This window comes from Oryctolagus cuniculus, chromosome 6, assembly GCF_964237555.1.
Source record: "Oryctolagus cuniculus chromosome 6, mOryCun1.1, whole genome shotgun sequence".
Classification (NCBI taxonomy): domain Eukaryota; kingdom Metazoa; phylum Chordata; class Mammalia; order Lagomorpha; family Leporidae; genus Oryctolagus; species Oryctolagus cuniculus.
The window spans coordinates 54,101,155-54,119,257 of NC_091437.1; the positions used below are offsets into that span (position 1 = coordinate 54,101,155).

Genomic DNA, 18,103 nt, shown 5'->3' on the forward strand with positions numbered 1-18,103 from the left:
TCACAGCTGAAATTATGAGTGGCTATTGTACTGTGGGAGGCTCCCCCAACCATCCAACTATGCATTGCCTGGCCCAATGCTTAGAGATTGAGGCTGAAATGATTCCTACTGCCCAGTATGTAGCATTCTTCTCTGAAAGTCTCCAGCAGGTACTACCATCCTCCATGCATTCTCTTTCTCTTTCTTTGCCTATGTTTCTTTTACATCATAGCCCATGGATCTCTGAATTCCCCAGGATCCAAATGGCAGTACTTACTACTCCGTTGGGGCTATTTTACCTTTCTTTTTATCATGAAGAGTAATTTAGACCACTCTCAATTTCTCACATCCTACATCTGTGCATCCATTGTTTAGGTTCAATAAGCAACAGAATTCCCAGTTAGTAGTATCTACCTTCCTGGATAGGCAATGAGTTAATTATAAACAACTTGTATTTTTCATGTGCTATCTTCTTTATATTATGTGTAGTTATTTCAACAATGAACTTAATCTGGTCTGTTGAAAATAGAAGATAAAGTACATATGATTTGATTGAGAATAGTGATGTTAGAACTCCTAAGATGTAGCTTTTCTGTATCCCTGAAAGTGTTTCGTGCAGCGAGAGTTGGATGCTAAGTGGGGTTATTAATATCTATGCTTCTGTCCTGAGAAAATGATACAGTGCTAACTCTTCAGAAAGCAGAAAGGTACCATCCTAACAAGTTGCTCAGAACAGTGGCGGTTATCTGCTGATTTGGAGATGACTAAGAAACAACTACTGTTGATAATGATGGATGCTAGTGGCAGCGGTGGTTGGGAGCGGAGGGGGGAGTGGCAAACTCTGTCACTCTTTGAGTGTCTATTAATAGAAGGTTCACAATACACAGTTTGACATTTTAAGTGAATTTAAAGTAGAGATCTTATTCCCATTTCCCAGATGTGTAAACTGAGACCTTTATCAACTCTTATTTTACTCTTTCTCATGACAGCTCTCTCCTTTATTTCCATTATTCAAGATTCATAACTCGAAGTGGTGCTTACACACACCTTGATAACTTGCTTGTATATTTTCCTTGTTGACTGCACAAGCATTGTGATGTAGCTGGTCACTTTCTGGACACAACTGCTTTGGATTACAGGATGCTACATTCTTGGATATTCACACATCCACTGACCAAAAGGAACAGGAGAGAATGCTCAGAGACTTACCTTTTCTATGAGTTAATATTTTTCTAACGCAGGCAGGCCTCATAGACAGCTGTTTGTCTCAGTGTTGGCATGAACACTTGATAGAGGTGAGTAATTATGACCTCCCGGAGTCCACATGTCCCCACTTGGAAACACAGCTGAATTTGTTTCAGCATTGTGTGGTTGTGATCACTTTGCTTGGGAGCCCAACTCAAGGCATGGCAGTTTGTGTGTATTCATGAAATGGGAGCTTGACTTGATAGGGATGCTGACTCTGATGTTATGCTCGGAAACCTGCAGTCCACTGCCCTCTGCATTCTGATGATCTTCGGCTGCTTTCAGTCTCATGTACCGAGGGGAGCACACACAACAGGATGGGCTGAGGGTGTGCAGTTCTTTCCTTCATTAGGTTTAGAGGCTGCAGGCTCATGGGCTTGCTTTGCTGCCTCCCTGTGATCTGCATGGTGGGGAGGTAGAATAGGGAGGGACTGTCTTTCCAGTTACGGTAACTTAGCCAGTGCCTAAGGTACAGCCATCTGTTCGGCTCCCGATCTCAGGAGGCACAGAGGAAAATGGGAGGAGAGCAGACAGGCCTGCATGGGGGAAGGTGGGGCTGCCCAGGCAAAGGCTTCAGTAAACTTCCACATTTCATATTGAAATTTTCGCAGGAGGTGTAACCATGCTGACTTTCTTGAATGTTAAGTAGTTTGGACTGGAGAGAGAGAAAAAAAAAGCTGCGGAATTATACTAAATACCAATCGGATGTAGACTTCTGCCTTTTCATTGCTATTCAAATAAGAATATACACAAACGCCCAAGCTTGCACTATCATGGCAAATATCTAGGCTTGTAGAGTGCATGTTACCCTTCTGTGGTTTTTTGTTGATGAGGACTGCCAGCCGAGCACGTAGAAATGTCTTTGCATTTCACAATTCATAAAATTCCTAGACAGCAGATCCTGGCTCTGCTCTCTCCATTTCCTGTGCAAATGGCTCCAGGGACCCTAACAGTTTCTAAAAGGCAGCAACATGTAGCTCCACAGCTAGAGAGGAGAACACAGTTGTGAATTTGCTTATCCTTTCTTGGTGTGGGCATTAACCAGAGTTGGCTGCTTATCCCCAGACATATCAATATAATGGCACAGGGGACCAGGGAGCAAATTTCCTTTGACCTCTTATTTACCAGTGCATTAAATTACTACACCACTATCTCCCACTTTTGTAGATTGTTGAATCCGATTTTCTTTGGGCCAGCCAGAGGTCACAGGCGTATTCTGTATTTGGAGTGCATTTGTGCGCTATAAAGTTGTTCTTAAATATTTCTAAGAAGAGAGACTGGAAATCTTAGAGCACCAGGTTTTACACTGAGTTCATCGTGAACCTACTTGTGAATAGAAGGAGGTAGAGTGAGACTCCAGTTCCCTCCCCTTTCTCGACATCTTTCCCACTTTAGTGTGGAGTTCTGTATTACAGCCGTCTGTGACTTAAAGATTTTTAAATAAACAACTTTGTGAAGTAGTCCTAATGCTCCAGACAGGCATCTGTGATTTTCCTGTCTTTTGGTTGACATGGCATTTCTCATTTTGGCTAAAACCTGAACTTTGCAGAGGCGTGGAGCTAGAGGGGCTATGCATTATCTATTATTTTTTAAACCCGAATATGGCAACGCTATATTTAAGAAATATGTTGGCAATCCAACTAACATGCTTTCAGAAGGGAGAAATATTCTACAAGAGTTTTCCAATTGGGCTTTTAACTTACATAGGTTTTTAACAACAAATGTGCTCATTTAATGAAAATTCTTACTGCATTTCTGAAGTATCTGTGATATCAACCCAAGTTAAGAAATAAGGAAAATTGATTCACTGGTTCCCCACTCCCTTCTAGACAATCTTCTTCAAGAATTTGTCATACTTTTTTCATGAAGAAAGGTGGTCACCTTTTCTTGGAATCAAGGAGAAAAATAATCTGTGTTCAGAATTAGTAGATTGCCAGTTCATGCAGACAGTGGGAAGTGCTTGGGTCTCCAGGAACCCCACTTCCTGAAGGTCTGCCTGCAGTCAATTTATTATAATATAGAAATGTTCTAGCACAGTGCAATGATGTTTGGGGGTAATCAGAAGCCAAAATGAGGGTGAAGCAGATTTAAACAGCTGTCTACAGTATTCATCACAACAGGGAAAGGAAAGATCTCCCTTGGATGCTTCTAAAATTTACCTGTGCCTTGCTCATGTGCACTTGTATGCACACACACAGCTATACTCAAATAATAACACACACACACACACACACACACATTTCAAATGGGCTGTCGGTGATTAACAAGTCAACCCCTTAAGTAGTAGGATATTCTGCAGAGTTAATAGTGAACAGTGTTACAGCTCATAGGATTAGTTAATTAGACAAAAGCTTGGAGGCAAGATCTCTGTAGTCTGTTCTGCTGAAGTGATGGAACCCACTTAGGCAACTGATGGAAAAAGCAGTGTGAACACTTTTAAAGGGAAGAAATGTGGAATGTAACAGAATAAAGCCCCAGCACAGCACTAAGGGGCTGGCAGAGGCATTGACATCCAATGATTGCCATTTGTCAGTGGCAGAAAGGGTGGAGGCTTGGGGAAAAGGCTTATAATTTTCGTTACCATCTTTCATACTGCTTCAAGGCAATTTTAATTACTTTAGTAAAGCAGTCTCTAAACTTGCATTTCCCCACATGAATTGCTGACCTTAGCTTTCAAGGACAGCCATTCTGAGAGTGCTTACCCAAAGTAGGCACTTAGTGTGTTTTATTTATTAAAAGATGGATATTCAGCCACGTTAGGATTACAGCTAATTTCCTATTATTTTAGAATTGTCTTTTTAAAAATATGGTGATACCTGCTGTTTTTGATATTATAACTGACTCCTTGTGATCCTTTATAGGGACCACCACAGATTTTCTACTTCCTTTATACCAAAAGTCATAAATATAGACTGTACTGGCTAGTATGGGGAGGTGTCGGGTTAAACAGTGGAGCAGACTGACCAAGAGAAGTGGTAAAATTACCATTTTTTTAAAGTGGAGCATGCAGAGCTGGGAGTCAAACCCAGGCACTCTAGTGTGGGATGTAGATGTCTGAAGTGGTGTTTTACCACTAAACAAAGGCTGAGATACACGCTGGAGGGCAGGAGGTGATAGCTCAAGTAGTTGCTTCCTTGCTATCCATGTGGGAGACCTGTGTTGACCCTGGCTTCTTTCTTGGGATTGGGCCAGCCCCAGCTGCTGGAGGCATCTGGGACGTGATCAGTGGGATGGAATGTCTCTGTGCCTCTAACTCTTTCCCTCTGGCTTTCAAATAAGAAGAATCAATGAAGGAATAAATAAAAAATAAAAGCAGGGACCAGTGTCATGGTGTGACAGCTTAAGTTGCCACCTCCAATGCCAGCATCCCTCCTGGGGTCAGTTCGTGTGCTGTCTGATCCACTTAATATCCAGGTCCCTACTAATGAGCCCAGGAAAGTAGCAGATGTTAGGCCAAGTGTTTCAGCCCCAGCATACACCTGGGAGACCTGGAAGAGGCTTCTGGCTCTTGGCTTTGGCCTGGTAAAGCCCTAGCATTTGCAGCCATTTGGAGAGGAAACCAGCAAATAAAAGATTCTCTCTCTCTCTCTTCTCTCTCCCCCTCCTCCGTCTCTCCCTCCTCTGCCTCCCCTCCCCCTCCTCCCTTTGCCTCTCCCTGTCACTCTGTAATCTTTCTCTCATTCTATAATTCTTTCAAATAAATTAAATAATAATCTGTAAAAAATAAAATAAAAATAGGTTATGAATACACCATTTAAAATTATAAGTAATCTTCCTGATGAGACATTTTCTTTCGTGGTGGAGTTTGGCCCAGCTATGCTACTTCTGTGATTTTTTTAAATAAACTTTTCACTTTATTTCACTATAAAGTCATGAAGTTGGAAGAAATAACATGTGGACATCTGTAGTACTCTTCATTCAGTTTCCACCAAGGATAACATCTTGCAAACCACAAGACCAGTATCACAACAAGGATCCTGGCATTGGTACAGTCATGATCTAGAACATTTCCACCAGCACAGAAATTCCCACATGGCCTACTTGCAGTCACTGACAGCCATTTATCTGTTTTCCATTTCTATAACTTTGTCATTTCAAGAGCATTGTATAAATGGAACCATTCAGTCAGTGCATAACCTTTATGACTGGCACTCTTTACTTAGCATTATTCTCTGGAGGTTCGTCCTTGAGTGTGAAAGTCGTGACTTCCTTTATGAGCAGTGTTTCATGGCTTGGGCTGAAGACAGGGCTGAGGTTGTGGCACAGGGGGTTACGTTTGACCATGTTCCCGTGGATGAACATGTGGGTCGGTTCACTCTTCCATAGATCTCCTATGAATAAGCATTTTGCTGTCTATGTTTCTGTGTAGGTTTTTGTGTGGTCATAAGTTTTCATTTCTCTTAAACAAATGCCCAGGAGTTTACTTTTGGGATTACAGCTTCACCTAGGAATTATTTTTGTTGAAACACTCTGCTACCCTGTTTCAGAGAGCAGCACCAAGTACCATCTTATATTTGAGTGATCCAGTTTTTCCACTTCCTTGCAGCACTTAGTGTTGACGTGTTTAAATTTTTAGTTATTTAGATTTTAATACTATATTCTTCTGGTATAAGTTTGCACATCTCTCATGGCTTTTGGTGCCTTGTCTTCATGTTCTTGTTTGTATTTATGTGCCCTATTCCATGAAATGTCACTTTGTGTCTTTTTCCACTTGTTACTAATTGGATTGTTTATATCGCAGTTGAGTTTTGAGACATACATTCTCCATGTTTGTCCTTTATCAGGTGTCTGATGTGCATGTACATTCTCAGTTTGTAGATTGTCTTTTCATCCTCTTTATTTATTTAAAGATTTATTTGAAGGGCAGAGATCTTCCATCTCCTTGTTCACTCCCCTAAATGTCTGCAAGGACTGGGGCTGATCCAGGTCGAAGCCAGGAGCTGGGAATTCCATTAGGGTCTCCCACATGGCTGGCAGGAGCCTGAGCACTTGGTCATCATCTGCTGCTTTCTCATGTGCATTAGCAGGAGCTGGATCAGAAGCAGAGCACCTGGGGCTCAAACAGGCATTCCATGGCAACATAACCCCCTGTGCCAAACATCAGCCCTGCTTTCTCATTTTCTTAACAGGAGCTTTTGCAGACAAGATTTTTTAACTCAAAGTTCAGCTTCTTAATTTTTTCTTTTATGTTTTCTGTGTTTGATGTTGTCTAGATATTTTTCCTTCTTTAAAAGTTTTACATTGTTTTCTAAAATGTTTAAATGTTTTACAACACTAGTATCTCATTTTGGATCAACAGTAAAGCAGCAGAAAATGACCCAAGTACTTGGGCCCATGCCACCCATTTGGGAAAGCAGGTTGGAGTTCCCGACTCTGGGTTTCAGCCTGGCCCAGCCGTGCCCCTTGGGGTCATTTGAGGAGTGAATCAATGGATGGAAGATCTCTTTCTCTCTCTTTCTGTCTCTGCCTCTCCATCTATCTCGGTCACTCTTTCAAATAGAATATGCAGTTCTTGTATTATTTTACTGTCTACAAGTTCACGAACATGTTGAATAGGATTAGTGAGAGCAGATATTCTTGGAGGAGGAGCATTCCTTCATGATTAAGTATAATGTTATAGAGGTTTTTGGTGTTGTTGATGATGGCTTTATCGACTTGAAGAAATTCCCTCTATTTCTGTTTTTCTGGGAGTTTTTACCATGGATGTCTGTGGATTTTTGCTACATGTCTTTTGTGTAGTAATTATTGTTATTCTATGATTAAAATCCTTTAGCCTGTTAATAAATGGAATGTATTCATTAGCTTTAAGTATCAAACCAGAATTTCGTGGAATTTTGAATTCAAGAATATATTGAATTCTCAGAATATAACTATTTGGTCATGGTTTACATTTTTTAAAATATGTTATTGAATTATGTTTGCTAAATAAGGATTTTTATGTCAACAAACATAAGAGATGTTAGTCTGTAGTTTTTTGTTTTTCTCTTTTTATACTGTCTTTGTCTAGTTTGGCCTCAGAGTAATGTAGAGTGACTACCCCATTTCATATAATAAGTTGGAAAATGCTCTGTCCACTTCAGTTTTCTCAAAGAGATAACACAGTTGTTGTTAATTCTTTAAGTATTTGGTGAAATTCTCCAGTGGAATGGTATAGGTCTGTTTTGTGTATGTATATGTCAGTTATAGATTAAATTTCATTCATAGCTATAAAGCTGTTCTAATGATCAATACCATACTGGGTGAGTTGTTATACTTCGAATTTTCTTCAGGATTTAGTCCATTTTATCTTAGTTGTCAAAGATGCCTAGCAGATTTGTCCATAGTATCTGTTAATTATCTTGTGTTTGTGAGCTGAGCCTGTGGTGATACCCCTTGTTGCATGCCTGATGTTGGTCATTTGTGTCTCCTATTTTTTCCTTGTCAGTCCTGCTAGAGGTTTGTCACTTGTGTTGATATTTTGAAAGAAAGAAGTCTGTTTTGTGGCACTCCTCTATTGTTTCTCTGTTTTCAGTTTCACTGATTTGCACGGTTATCTTTATCATTTTTTTCCTACTTGTTTTCAGTATATCTTTTTAAATTTTTCTCTTTGTTCTTGAAGTAGGAGCTTTGATTTTTAATCTTAGAATTTTCTTATTTTACAATACATCAATACATCTGTTTGGTTCTATTAATTTTCCTCTCATTTACCACTCCCACAAATTTTGATTTGTTGTATTTCCATTTTAATTCACTTAAATGGGTTTTTTTAAGTTTCTGATTTCTTTAGTGAATTATTTTGGTGAGTGTTGTTAAATTTTTAAGAATTCAGTGGTTTTCTTCTTACCTTTCTGTTGGTGATTTCAATTTTATTCCAGAGGAATGCTTTATATGATTTCAACTATTTGAAAAAATTTGAGATTTATTTATGGCCCATAATAGGAAACATCTTGCATCACAAAGATGCTTAAAAAGGATTATGAAAAATCAAATTAAAAGATAATATGTATTTTACACAGACTGTTTGATATATCTTCCTATGTCAATGGGCCATTGAGAAGGATATAAACCTCTTGTCATTGGGAAGAGAGTTTTATCAACATTGATTAGACCATGTTGAATGATGATATGGTCAGATTTTAATCTATCCTTGCTGATTTTTCGCCTATATAGTTTATCAACTTTTGACACTAACGTGTTGAAACCTCTAACTATAATAGTAAATTTGTTCTCCCCTCCATGGTCCTATTGTAACTTTTTTGCTTCGCAAATTTTGCAGAACTTTTATGGATGTATATACATAATCAGAATTTCTCTATGTACTTAGAGTATTAACATTTTTATGATTATATAATACCCTTCCTTAACCCTGATATTTTTCTTTGCATAAGAAGCCCACTAAATCTGTACTTTAGTTATTCCTGCTTTCATTTGATTAATATTTGCATGATATGTGTTTTATTTTTATTTTTAACATGACTAGATTTTTACACTTAACAGATTTAATTACTGCATATAGTTGGACCATGTATTTAACTCACTGTGCTAATCTCTTTATGTATTAAAGCTATTTATGTTTAATATAATTATTTTAAAGCTTAAGTCTGCCATTTTGTTTTCTTAGTCATTTTTGTGGTTTTTTTCTGTCTACTTTCTTGTGGGCTACTGAAAATTTTTTTAGAAAATAATTTTTTAGAAAATAATTTATCTGTAGTAATTCGGAGTATATCTCGTAGCTTTTATCGTCATTGCTATGAACTTCCATATCTTATCATAGTCTACTGCTTTAATCATTTCACCAATGTGAGTAAAATAAGGAAATCTTTCCTCTCTTTAGAATCTTAATTATCATGCTTTTATAATATAATTTTTAAAATATGTCTCCTACATATATTTGGAATCACATCAGAGAAAGTATAATTTTTCCTTCAACCAACAAAAATAATTTTGAAACTCAAAAATTAAAAGACAGTCTATGTGACTGTTTAAATTTTTACTTACCATACTTTCTTCCTTACTGATGTTCTAAGATCATTTCTGTTTATTGTTTGCTGTTTAGAAAACTGTTTAGCAATTCTTTTAAAATACTGGTACCAAATTCTCTAGTTTTCCTTCATCAGAGAATTTAATGATTTCTCCTTCATTTCAAAATGATATCTTCACTGGTTGCTGGTTTGAAGGTTGTTTTCTTTCAGCACTTTGAAAATGTGCTTCTCTCTTTGACCTTCATGGCTTTCAGATGAGAAATCTATTTTAATTTCATTTGCTTTCCTCCATAGGTAAGGTGTCTTTTTTTTAATTACTGCTTTCACGATTTTCTTCTTTCTCTTTAGTTTTTAGAAGCTGGACTGTGATATGTTTTCATATGGATACATTTGGGTTTACCTTATTTGGGATTCACTCAGCCATTTGACTTACACTTTTACAAATTTGAATGTATTGGCAATTTGACTTACACTTTTACAAATTTGAATGTTTGGCAAATTTGAATGTATTCAATTGCTGTTTAAGCACTTTTTCAGTCTTTTCTTCTCTTTTGTCCTGAAACTTCGATATCATGAACACTAGGTATTTTGTTATCTTCATCCTGTAAATTCCCAAAATTCTTTTTTTCACCCCTGCTGCTGTGCATGTTGATTAACTTCTACTGACCCATTGTGCAGTTACTTTATTTTTTCCTCTGTTTCTCCATTGTTCTGTTGAGACAATCTATTTAATATTTTATTTTTGTTATTATACTTTTAGACTATAAAATTTCCACTTGTTTTCTGAGAATTTCTATTTCTTTGATGAGAACTACTTTTTCATTTACTTCAAGTGCTTTCTTAATTGGTTATCAAAGCGATTTCATGATGACTGTTTTATAACAGATGAAGTTGACATCTTTGTAATCTCATTGTTGACATCCATTGATGGCTTTCCTTCATTCAGCTTAAGATATTCCCAAGTCTTGGTATGACAAGTGATTTTTCACTTGAAACATTGTCATTTGGGCTATAGTGTTGTGTGACTCTGGATTTTATTTAAACTTTTTAAATTTTGTTTGTTTTTTTTCTGCTAATGCTCTGGGAGGGGAAGTGGCTATATGTAATTTATTTAATTTGTATGAAAGAGTTACAGAGAGAGGTAGAGACAGACAGAGAGTTCTTCCATCAGCTGGTTCACTCCCTGGATGGCCTCAACGGCCAGAGCTGCGCTGATTTGAAGCCAGGAGCCAGGTGCTTCTTCCGGGTCTCCCACATGGGTGCAGGTGCCCAAGGACTTGGGCCATCTTCTACTGCTATCCCAGGCCAAAGCAGAGAGCTGGATCAGAAGTGGAGCAGCCTGGTCTAGAACCGGCACCCATATGGGATGCTGGCGTTTCAGGCCAGGGCTTTAACCTGCTGTGCCACAGCGCTGGCCCCATTACTGCCAATTTCTACACTCAGCCTTTGTCAATACCCAAAAGGGTCTCCTTGTTGGGTGCTGCATATAGGAGCCAGGAGTATGGAAGTAGATATTCTTGTTCCCCAGTAATCCTGCAATGACACCTCCATGCAGGGGAGGTAGGAGCAGGAGCACTTGGGTACTTCTCCCCAGATGGTATTTAATGACACAAGGGTATGGAAACACTAGAATAGAAGGAAAGTCTTGAATCTTTACTGGACCTCATTCTAAACCACCCCAGTAGAGAACTTTACTAATGACCTATGGGAGTAAATGACTAGAGCTCCTCTGAGAATGGGAACTTCATTATTTTCTGGAAAGGAAGAAATTATAGATCCCTTATCTCTGAAACCACTCTGGTTGGGTTTAGGGTGTCTTACTACAAATTCATTAGTGTGGAAGTACAGTCTTCCCTTTTGGCATTTGTGATAAAGTTGGACGTGAGGCCATAATTGTTTCCCCTACTCCTTTCATCTAGAGTAGGGTAGCTGTTGTATAACATTTTCTCACTTATTTGAATGCCCGTTTTCATAGTTTCTTACCTAGAGGTGGCTTGCTTTTGTTGTCTGTGCCCATTGGTGTTTAATGTTTCTGGGTTGATTGCTTCTTTAGCTCCAAGGTGGGGATAAACAGGGAACCCTCAGGGAATCCACCACTATGTTGCTCCCTTGAATCTTTAGGTCTCTAGTTGCTTGACTCTTCTTCCCACCCCTCATGCTCATCTGTTTGTTTTACATATAATTTCCAGGATTTTTAGCATTCCCTTGTGGGAAGAAAAAGGAAAAAGTATGTCTATTCCATCTTTTTTGGAAGCCGAAAATTCTAGACTACCTGACTTTTTTTTAAATCACTTATTTTCATAGTATATAAAAGGCAGAGGGACAGATAGGAAGAGATCTTCCATCCACAGGTTTATTACCCAAATGCCTGCAAAACTAATGCTTGCTCAAGGTGAAGCTGGGGGTCTGGAACTCTGGCTCTCCCACATCAAGTACTTGAGCATTGATTTGCTTCCTCCCAGGGTGTGCATTAACAAGCAGGCTGAAGTTGAGCTGGGACTTTAACCAAACACTTTCATATGGGATGTAGTTGTTCCAAAGGGCAACTTATCCACAGTGCCAACCACCTGCTTCTTGACTGCATGATTCTTCTTTTTTTTTTTTTTTTTTTTGACAGGCAGAGTGGACAGAGAGAGAGAGAGAAAGGTCTTCCTTTGCCGTTGGTTCACCCTCCAGTGGCTGCTGCGGCTGGTGCGCTGTGGCCGGCGCACCGCGCTGATCCAAAAGCAGGAGCCAGGTACTTATCCTGGTCTCCCATGGGGTACAGGGCCCAAGCACTTGGGCCATCCTCCACTGTACTCCCTGGCCACAGCAGAGAGCTGGCCTGGAAGAGGGGCAACCGGGACAGAATCCGGTGCCCCGACCGGGACTAGAACCCAGTGCGCCGGTGCCGCAAGGCAGAGGATTAGCCTAGTGAGCCGTGGCGCCGGCCAGACTGCATGATTCTTAAAGACAACTTAGCAATCTAGATTGTTAAAACTTTTTAAAAATTCTTTTCATTGCATTTGAAAGTGTGTGGGCATGCACACACACACACACACGCATTCAGTCTGCTGGTTCACTCTCCAGAAGTCTGCAACAGCAAAGGATGGGCCCGGCTGAGGCCAAGAGCCTGGACCTTTATCTTGGTCTATTATATAGGTGATAGTGACCCAAGTACTTGAGCCATCATCAGCTGCTTCCTAAGTTGCACATTAGTAAGAAGTTGGATTGGAAGCAAAGTAGTTAAGAATAGAAAAGGGAACCTCAATATGGATGCAAATGTCCCAAGCCAAGACTTAAGTTATTGTGAGAAATTCTCCAACATCTAGAATTTAATATACATTTTTCTCTGTGTATTTTTAATCTAACCGATAATGTTTTTTTAAAAGCTTTATTTTATTTATTTGAGACACAAAGTTACAGAGAAAGATAGAGACAGAGAGAGAGAGGTCTTTGATTCACTGGTTCACTCCCCAAATGGCCGCGACAGATGAAGCTGAGCCCATCTAAAGCCAATAGCCGGGAACTTCTCCTAGGTCTCCCACGTGGGTGCAGGGGCCCAAGCAATTATGCCCTCTTCTGCTGCTTTCCTAAGCCATAGCAGAGAGCTGAATCTGAAGAGGAGCAGCCAGAACTCAAACCAGTGGCCACATGGGATGCTGGTGCTGCGAGCCTGGCTTTAACCCACTATGCCACAGCACTGGCCCCATAGTTAATGTTTTAAATAACAAGCAGGCAAAGTGCAAAATGTCTGTTTGCAAACAAGTTTGAATTCTCTTATATTTGTAGGAAATTAAGTTTTAAGTTCCCCTGATTAAAATTTGTCCATTTTTACCTCATTAGATGCAAATTTCCATCACTAATATAGAGGTGACCTTCCTGAAAAACTAAAATATCAAGGGCAGAGGCAAGAAAGAAGAATTTATCAGGAGAAGTTTGCTCAGCAACCAAATTAGATGTTAAAATATCCATACACTGAAGTTCTTGGACTTTATTAATAGGCAATAAGCCTTTAAGCTTCTACTCTGAGCATAATTTAAAAAAAATAAAAGTATATGTACATATATGCACTTAGGGAAAGTCAGTCTACTTTCTCAAGTACAAGGCAAAATAGAGGAGACTGGATTTCATCAGTCAGAAAGACTGAAAACATTAAAAAGTGAAAACTAACAAGCAGGGGAGAATAAAATTCTACAGTGGACTCAAAACACTCAAGCCTTCAAAGTAACTCCCTGTGGTTTTTCAATATTGGTGCACACAGTCTCATACAGGCAATTTCAAAAAGTTCGTGGAAAAATATATTTAAAAGAAAAGTAGATTCTGGTAAGAGTTTCATGCAAGTCTTTATTACCCAAGAGAAAACATTTGTTTAAATTGTTGAGTCCATATGGTGTTCTAGACAGTATATTAGGAGCTTTCCTACAAATTCTGTTTTACTTCTACAAAAATCCTGTGAAGTATGCTATTTCTTTAATGTGAATTAAGGAACTATTTGAAAGGCCAATGGTAGCTTTATTTTTTTTAAGTTTTATTTATTTACTTGAAAGGCAGAGTTACAGAGAGGGAAAGACAAAGAGAGAAGGAGAGGGAGAGAGAGAGATAAAGAAAAATGTCTTCCATCCACTGATTTACTCCTAAAGTGACCACAATGACCAGGGCTGCGCCAGGCTGAAGCCAAGAGCCTCCGCTTTACCCCAATCTCCCACATGGGTTCAAGGGCCCAAGTATTTGGGTCATCTTCTGCTGCTTCCCCAGGTGCTTTAGCAGGGAGCTTTATCCGAAGTGGTATGACTGGAACTCCAACCAGCACCGTATGGGATGTCGGCATCGCAGGCAGAGGCTTAACCCTCTATACCCAGCACCAGCCCCCAGCAGTGATTCTGACACTTTGGTTAGTCTGAGGTCATTGTAGGATTGTCTTCCAGTGCAGACCTCACTGATGATGCTCTTGAATAGCCTATAGTATAGATTCCAAAGTGTTGAGACCACACATTGGAAGTTAAGGAAGGGGGATTTTGTCATCTAGAAATTGCATTAATGTGCAAACACTGGAATTGTCTATGCAGCAGCAAAAACTTCCATGCCAACACTATTTGTGTCCACCAATGAAGTTCTCGGGTCCTGACTGATGACTCTCAAAGGCACTTTTCAACTTTCTGAGTCAGGAACTATAGAAGCCAAGAAACCAAGTCTTTTTTTTTTTTTTTTTTTTAATCAACTGTGGCAGCAACACAACTGTGCTTTTAATGCCTAACAGTAGTACCCTCTTTCATTGCTAGTTGTCAATAAAATCATGCACAATTACAGGAAATATCTGATAAAGCACACAGATCTTAATATAAGATTAGGAGGGTCCATGAGTCCGGAAGACTCATTGGTAGACAGGAAAGGTAGGATGACTTGGCTTCTGGTACCTTGGGTAGATGCCATCCACACTGTTGTGAAGACAGGCTACCCTTCAGGGAATGTAGACATGACATTACAGTGTGATATCTCCAAGGACCAGCAGAGGCGTTCCGAAGTTCAGATCTGCTCCCCAAGAATGTCCTGACGTATTGAGGTGGCAATGAGCAACAGTAGCCTGGAGAGAAGTCATTACCCTGGCTCTGGGTTGTGTTTTCTGTTTTAATTAAAATTTGTATTTGTCCATTCTGTTCAGGCCCTGGCCCTGTGGTTTGTGCTATTTTGCATGGCAAATGAAATCAATAAGAGCTATCATTTGGAACGTGGAAAAGCCTAAGCATTTTTGTTGCATTTGCAAGGCAGAAGGCTAGTGTTTTCTGAGTGAAGTCTGGCAGAAATTTCCAGGTCGAGGGTGTCAGAAGACAGGCTGTAGGCTCCCTGGCTGCCGGCTCACTTCCCGAGAGGTTCCTTCCCAGCTGCTTAGCTGTGGTATTCAATGCTCTTTCCTATTTTTCTTTTACTGTAGTGGGTGTCCTAGCAGTGAAGGGAACAGGATGGACCTAGGTGGGTGATTTAGGTACTTGTGCCAGTTAAACCTATTGTCAACAAGATCTCTTGTTTGCGAACAATTGGGAAGAAATAACCAGGTATTTCCAAGACAGAGGTTTGCAAGAGAGAGAAAACTGACTGGGAATTGGCTATAGGCTCATTAAAGAAATTGGAGGAAGGTTGTTTGCATGTCAAAATGACTTACTTTATTATTCTTTAGACCTGTTTATGCAATTATATTTCATTGTGACTTGCTACCATAGCAAAGTATTAATAGCCCATATTTAGGCTCCATGCTGAAATCTGCTATATTTTTCATTCTTTTTCTGCTTCTTTTTCTCATTTTTGGTATTTTTGTTTTGTCTCCAACTCTTCTTCTGTAGCAAAGATGGAATATAATTAAGGAAGGGTGAAACCAGTTTAGCTTTAAACTGATTCACAACAAGATCTTAAAGAGATGGACTTATCCAGGCATCTGTGAATATATAGAAAATCAAAAGATGAGGGTTTTTTGCTCAGTTTCCCCCAAAATTTCTTAAGTAGGAATAAAATTAATTTACTGTATTGAATTCTTTTCTTTAGGCTGATAATTTAAGTATCCATTAATCTTTTGTGATAGAGACTGTGCAGGGCTGACCAACTTTGCCTTACCATGTTTTCATCTGAGTCAGAGCATGAGTCAGAGCTGAAGGCAACATTTCTTGCAATCACAGTTTTGGTCTTTTCCTTTGATGTTATTAGGTGGTGAAGTGACAAGTGCCAGAACTCAAGCCTGACTTTTCTGAAAACATCGGCATTCTGCCCAATCTAGAATAATGGATGTCAAGGACCGGCGACATCGCTCTTTGACCAGGGGCCGGTGTGGCAAAGAGTGTCGCTACACAAGTTCCTCCCTGGACAGCGAGGACTGCCGCGTGCCCACGCAGAAGTCCTACAGTTCCAGTGAGACTCTGAAGGCCTATGACCATGACAGCAGGATGCACTATGGAAACCGAGTCACAGACCTCGTTCACCGGGAGTCAGATGAGTTTCCTAGACAAGGTATGTAGAATTGTTCCCACCACTGATTTGCTCTGAGCTGTCTCACATTCTTGACTTCCATTGTTGCATGTCAATGACTGATGCTGCTGGAACCTGGGTACCAAGCAGTGCTGTAGAGTTTAGTTTAAAAGAACTATTCCTTTTGTCTTCTCATACTCCTTGGGTAATACAGCAGTGCATTTTTAAAGGATTTGTTTGTTTATTTATTTATTTATTTGAAAAGAGCAATAGGGAAAGAGGGAGAAAGTGGCAAAAAGATCTTCATCCACTGGTTCATTCCTCAAATGATGGCAATGGCTAGGGCTAGGCCGGGCTGAAACCAGGAGCCAGGAGCTCCACCCTGGTCTTCCATGTGGGTAGCAAGGTCTCAAGCACTTGGGCCGTCTTTCACTGCTTTTGGAAGCAGAGTAGAGTGGAGCCGAACCAGCACATTAATATGGGATGCTGGCATCACAGGTAGAAGCTTAGGCTGTATCTTTTCTCCTGGACACTAAATTCTTCGACAACTTGATGGTTGATTTTGAATACCTGCTGTGGTGGGTTTTGGCAGAAGTGACATATAGCCAGCTGTTGGCTCCATGAAAGGCAGTCCAGAGACTGAAGTGCATCTCAGTCCTGAGGAGCCAGAGATTATTTGAGGTTTTTAAACTCTTCTCTTGAGGCCCACTCACAAGTTTTCAAGACTTAAATTTCTACTGCTCTACACACTGAGCTTTTCAGCAAAATTCTCTTTGAACAAATGGTGTATATTGCTTGGGAGATATTTGAAGCTCCCATGCATAATAAAACGTAGTTTCTTCCTCTGCCAAAATGTGTATGAGTTAGAGATTTTTCCTTTTTGTGTTTTATACCATTTGTTGGCACCTGTATGTTACCATCTAATTCCGTTGGTAGAATCTTCCCTTCTGCTTTCACTTTTATTTTCTTAGGGTGTTTTGATTCCTTTTATGGAGGGAATATTTTCTGTTGGCATTGTCTTTATATTCAGTAACCACAAAGAATTCAGTCACTAGTCCAGTGTTGCCATAAATGCTTCAACGTGTAGCCTGAAGCAGAGTAGTGCTGAGAGGCAGTGTGGCCAAGTTCACTCACCAGCTACCTGTCTTGCAATTTGAGTATCAACTTTGCCTTGTGTATTCAATATAATGACTCAGCAAAATTACAAGTGAACGTTCAGACTGTGGTGAGTGCACAGAGCAGGGTCGTTCTGCCAGCACCAAAGGTCTAGACCCTGTTCTGCTAGGTTATTGCATCATTTATTTTCTAACATTGATTCTTTTTTTCCCCTTCGTGTTCTGTGTCCTTGGCAGTAAATGTTGCAGTGTGTTTAATTCTTTATGATATACATTAGCTTGGAATTCCATTCCTGTTTCCTCAGCTTCCTGAAATTACTTTTGCTTTTTTTTTTTATTTTGTAAGAAAAAAAACATGCACACGATATTATCCTTAATAGTAGTTAGTGTCATGTCCAAGATTTATACATCTATTTTCCAGAGGATGTTTTTAAAAATATGGCAACTTGTACTCCTAGTTTTGCCTAGCTCCAACTTTTATATTTAACAGAATATTAAAAAACAAACTCAACGGAGAGATAATTAAAATTATGCATTCATTGGCATTATGGTCCTGTACAGAATACCATTTTCATTGCCTGTTTTCTGAGTTATCTTCATGGAAATGAAACAAATGCTGATACTCTTCCATGAGAAAGCTGGGGCAGCAGCTACCTTAAAATTGCTCTGGACCAAAAGCATTTTCTGTGTTTTAATATCAACAAGTGTTTTAATTTGTTAACTTTTCACAGGACCCCAAATTTCAATTAGTGAGAATTATAAAAAAAAAATATGAGAAGTCATGGCTTCATTAGCTGAGTTCTTAAATTTGCAAGAAAATATTAGGAAGCCTGTCTGCTCTTTCTAAGGGCTTCACTAACACAACTCAAA

General features: G+C 39.5%; 1 protein-coding gene across 12 annotated transcripts in view; it reads left to right on the forward strand.

The window, feature by feature from the left end:
- TENM2 (teneurin transmembrane protein 2) overlaps window positions 1-18,103 on the forward strand; it is a 1,294,348-nt gene that overhangs the window by 297,305 nt on the left and 978,940 nt on the right. For all 12 annotated transcript variants that reach the window (XM_051844425.2, XM_051844426.2, XM_051844423.2 and 9 more), the window contains one exon: window positions 15,861-16,160. In XM_051844425.2, the coding sequence (XP_051700385.1) occupies window positions 15,935-16,160 (226 nt within the window). In that variant the 5' untranslated portion in view covers window positions 15,861-15,934. The remainder of the gene's footprint in view (window positions 1-15,860; window positions 16,161-18,103) is intronic.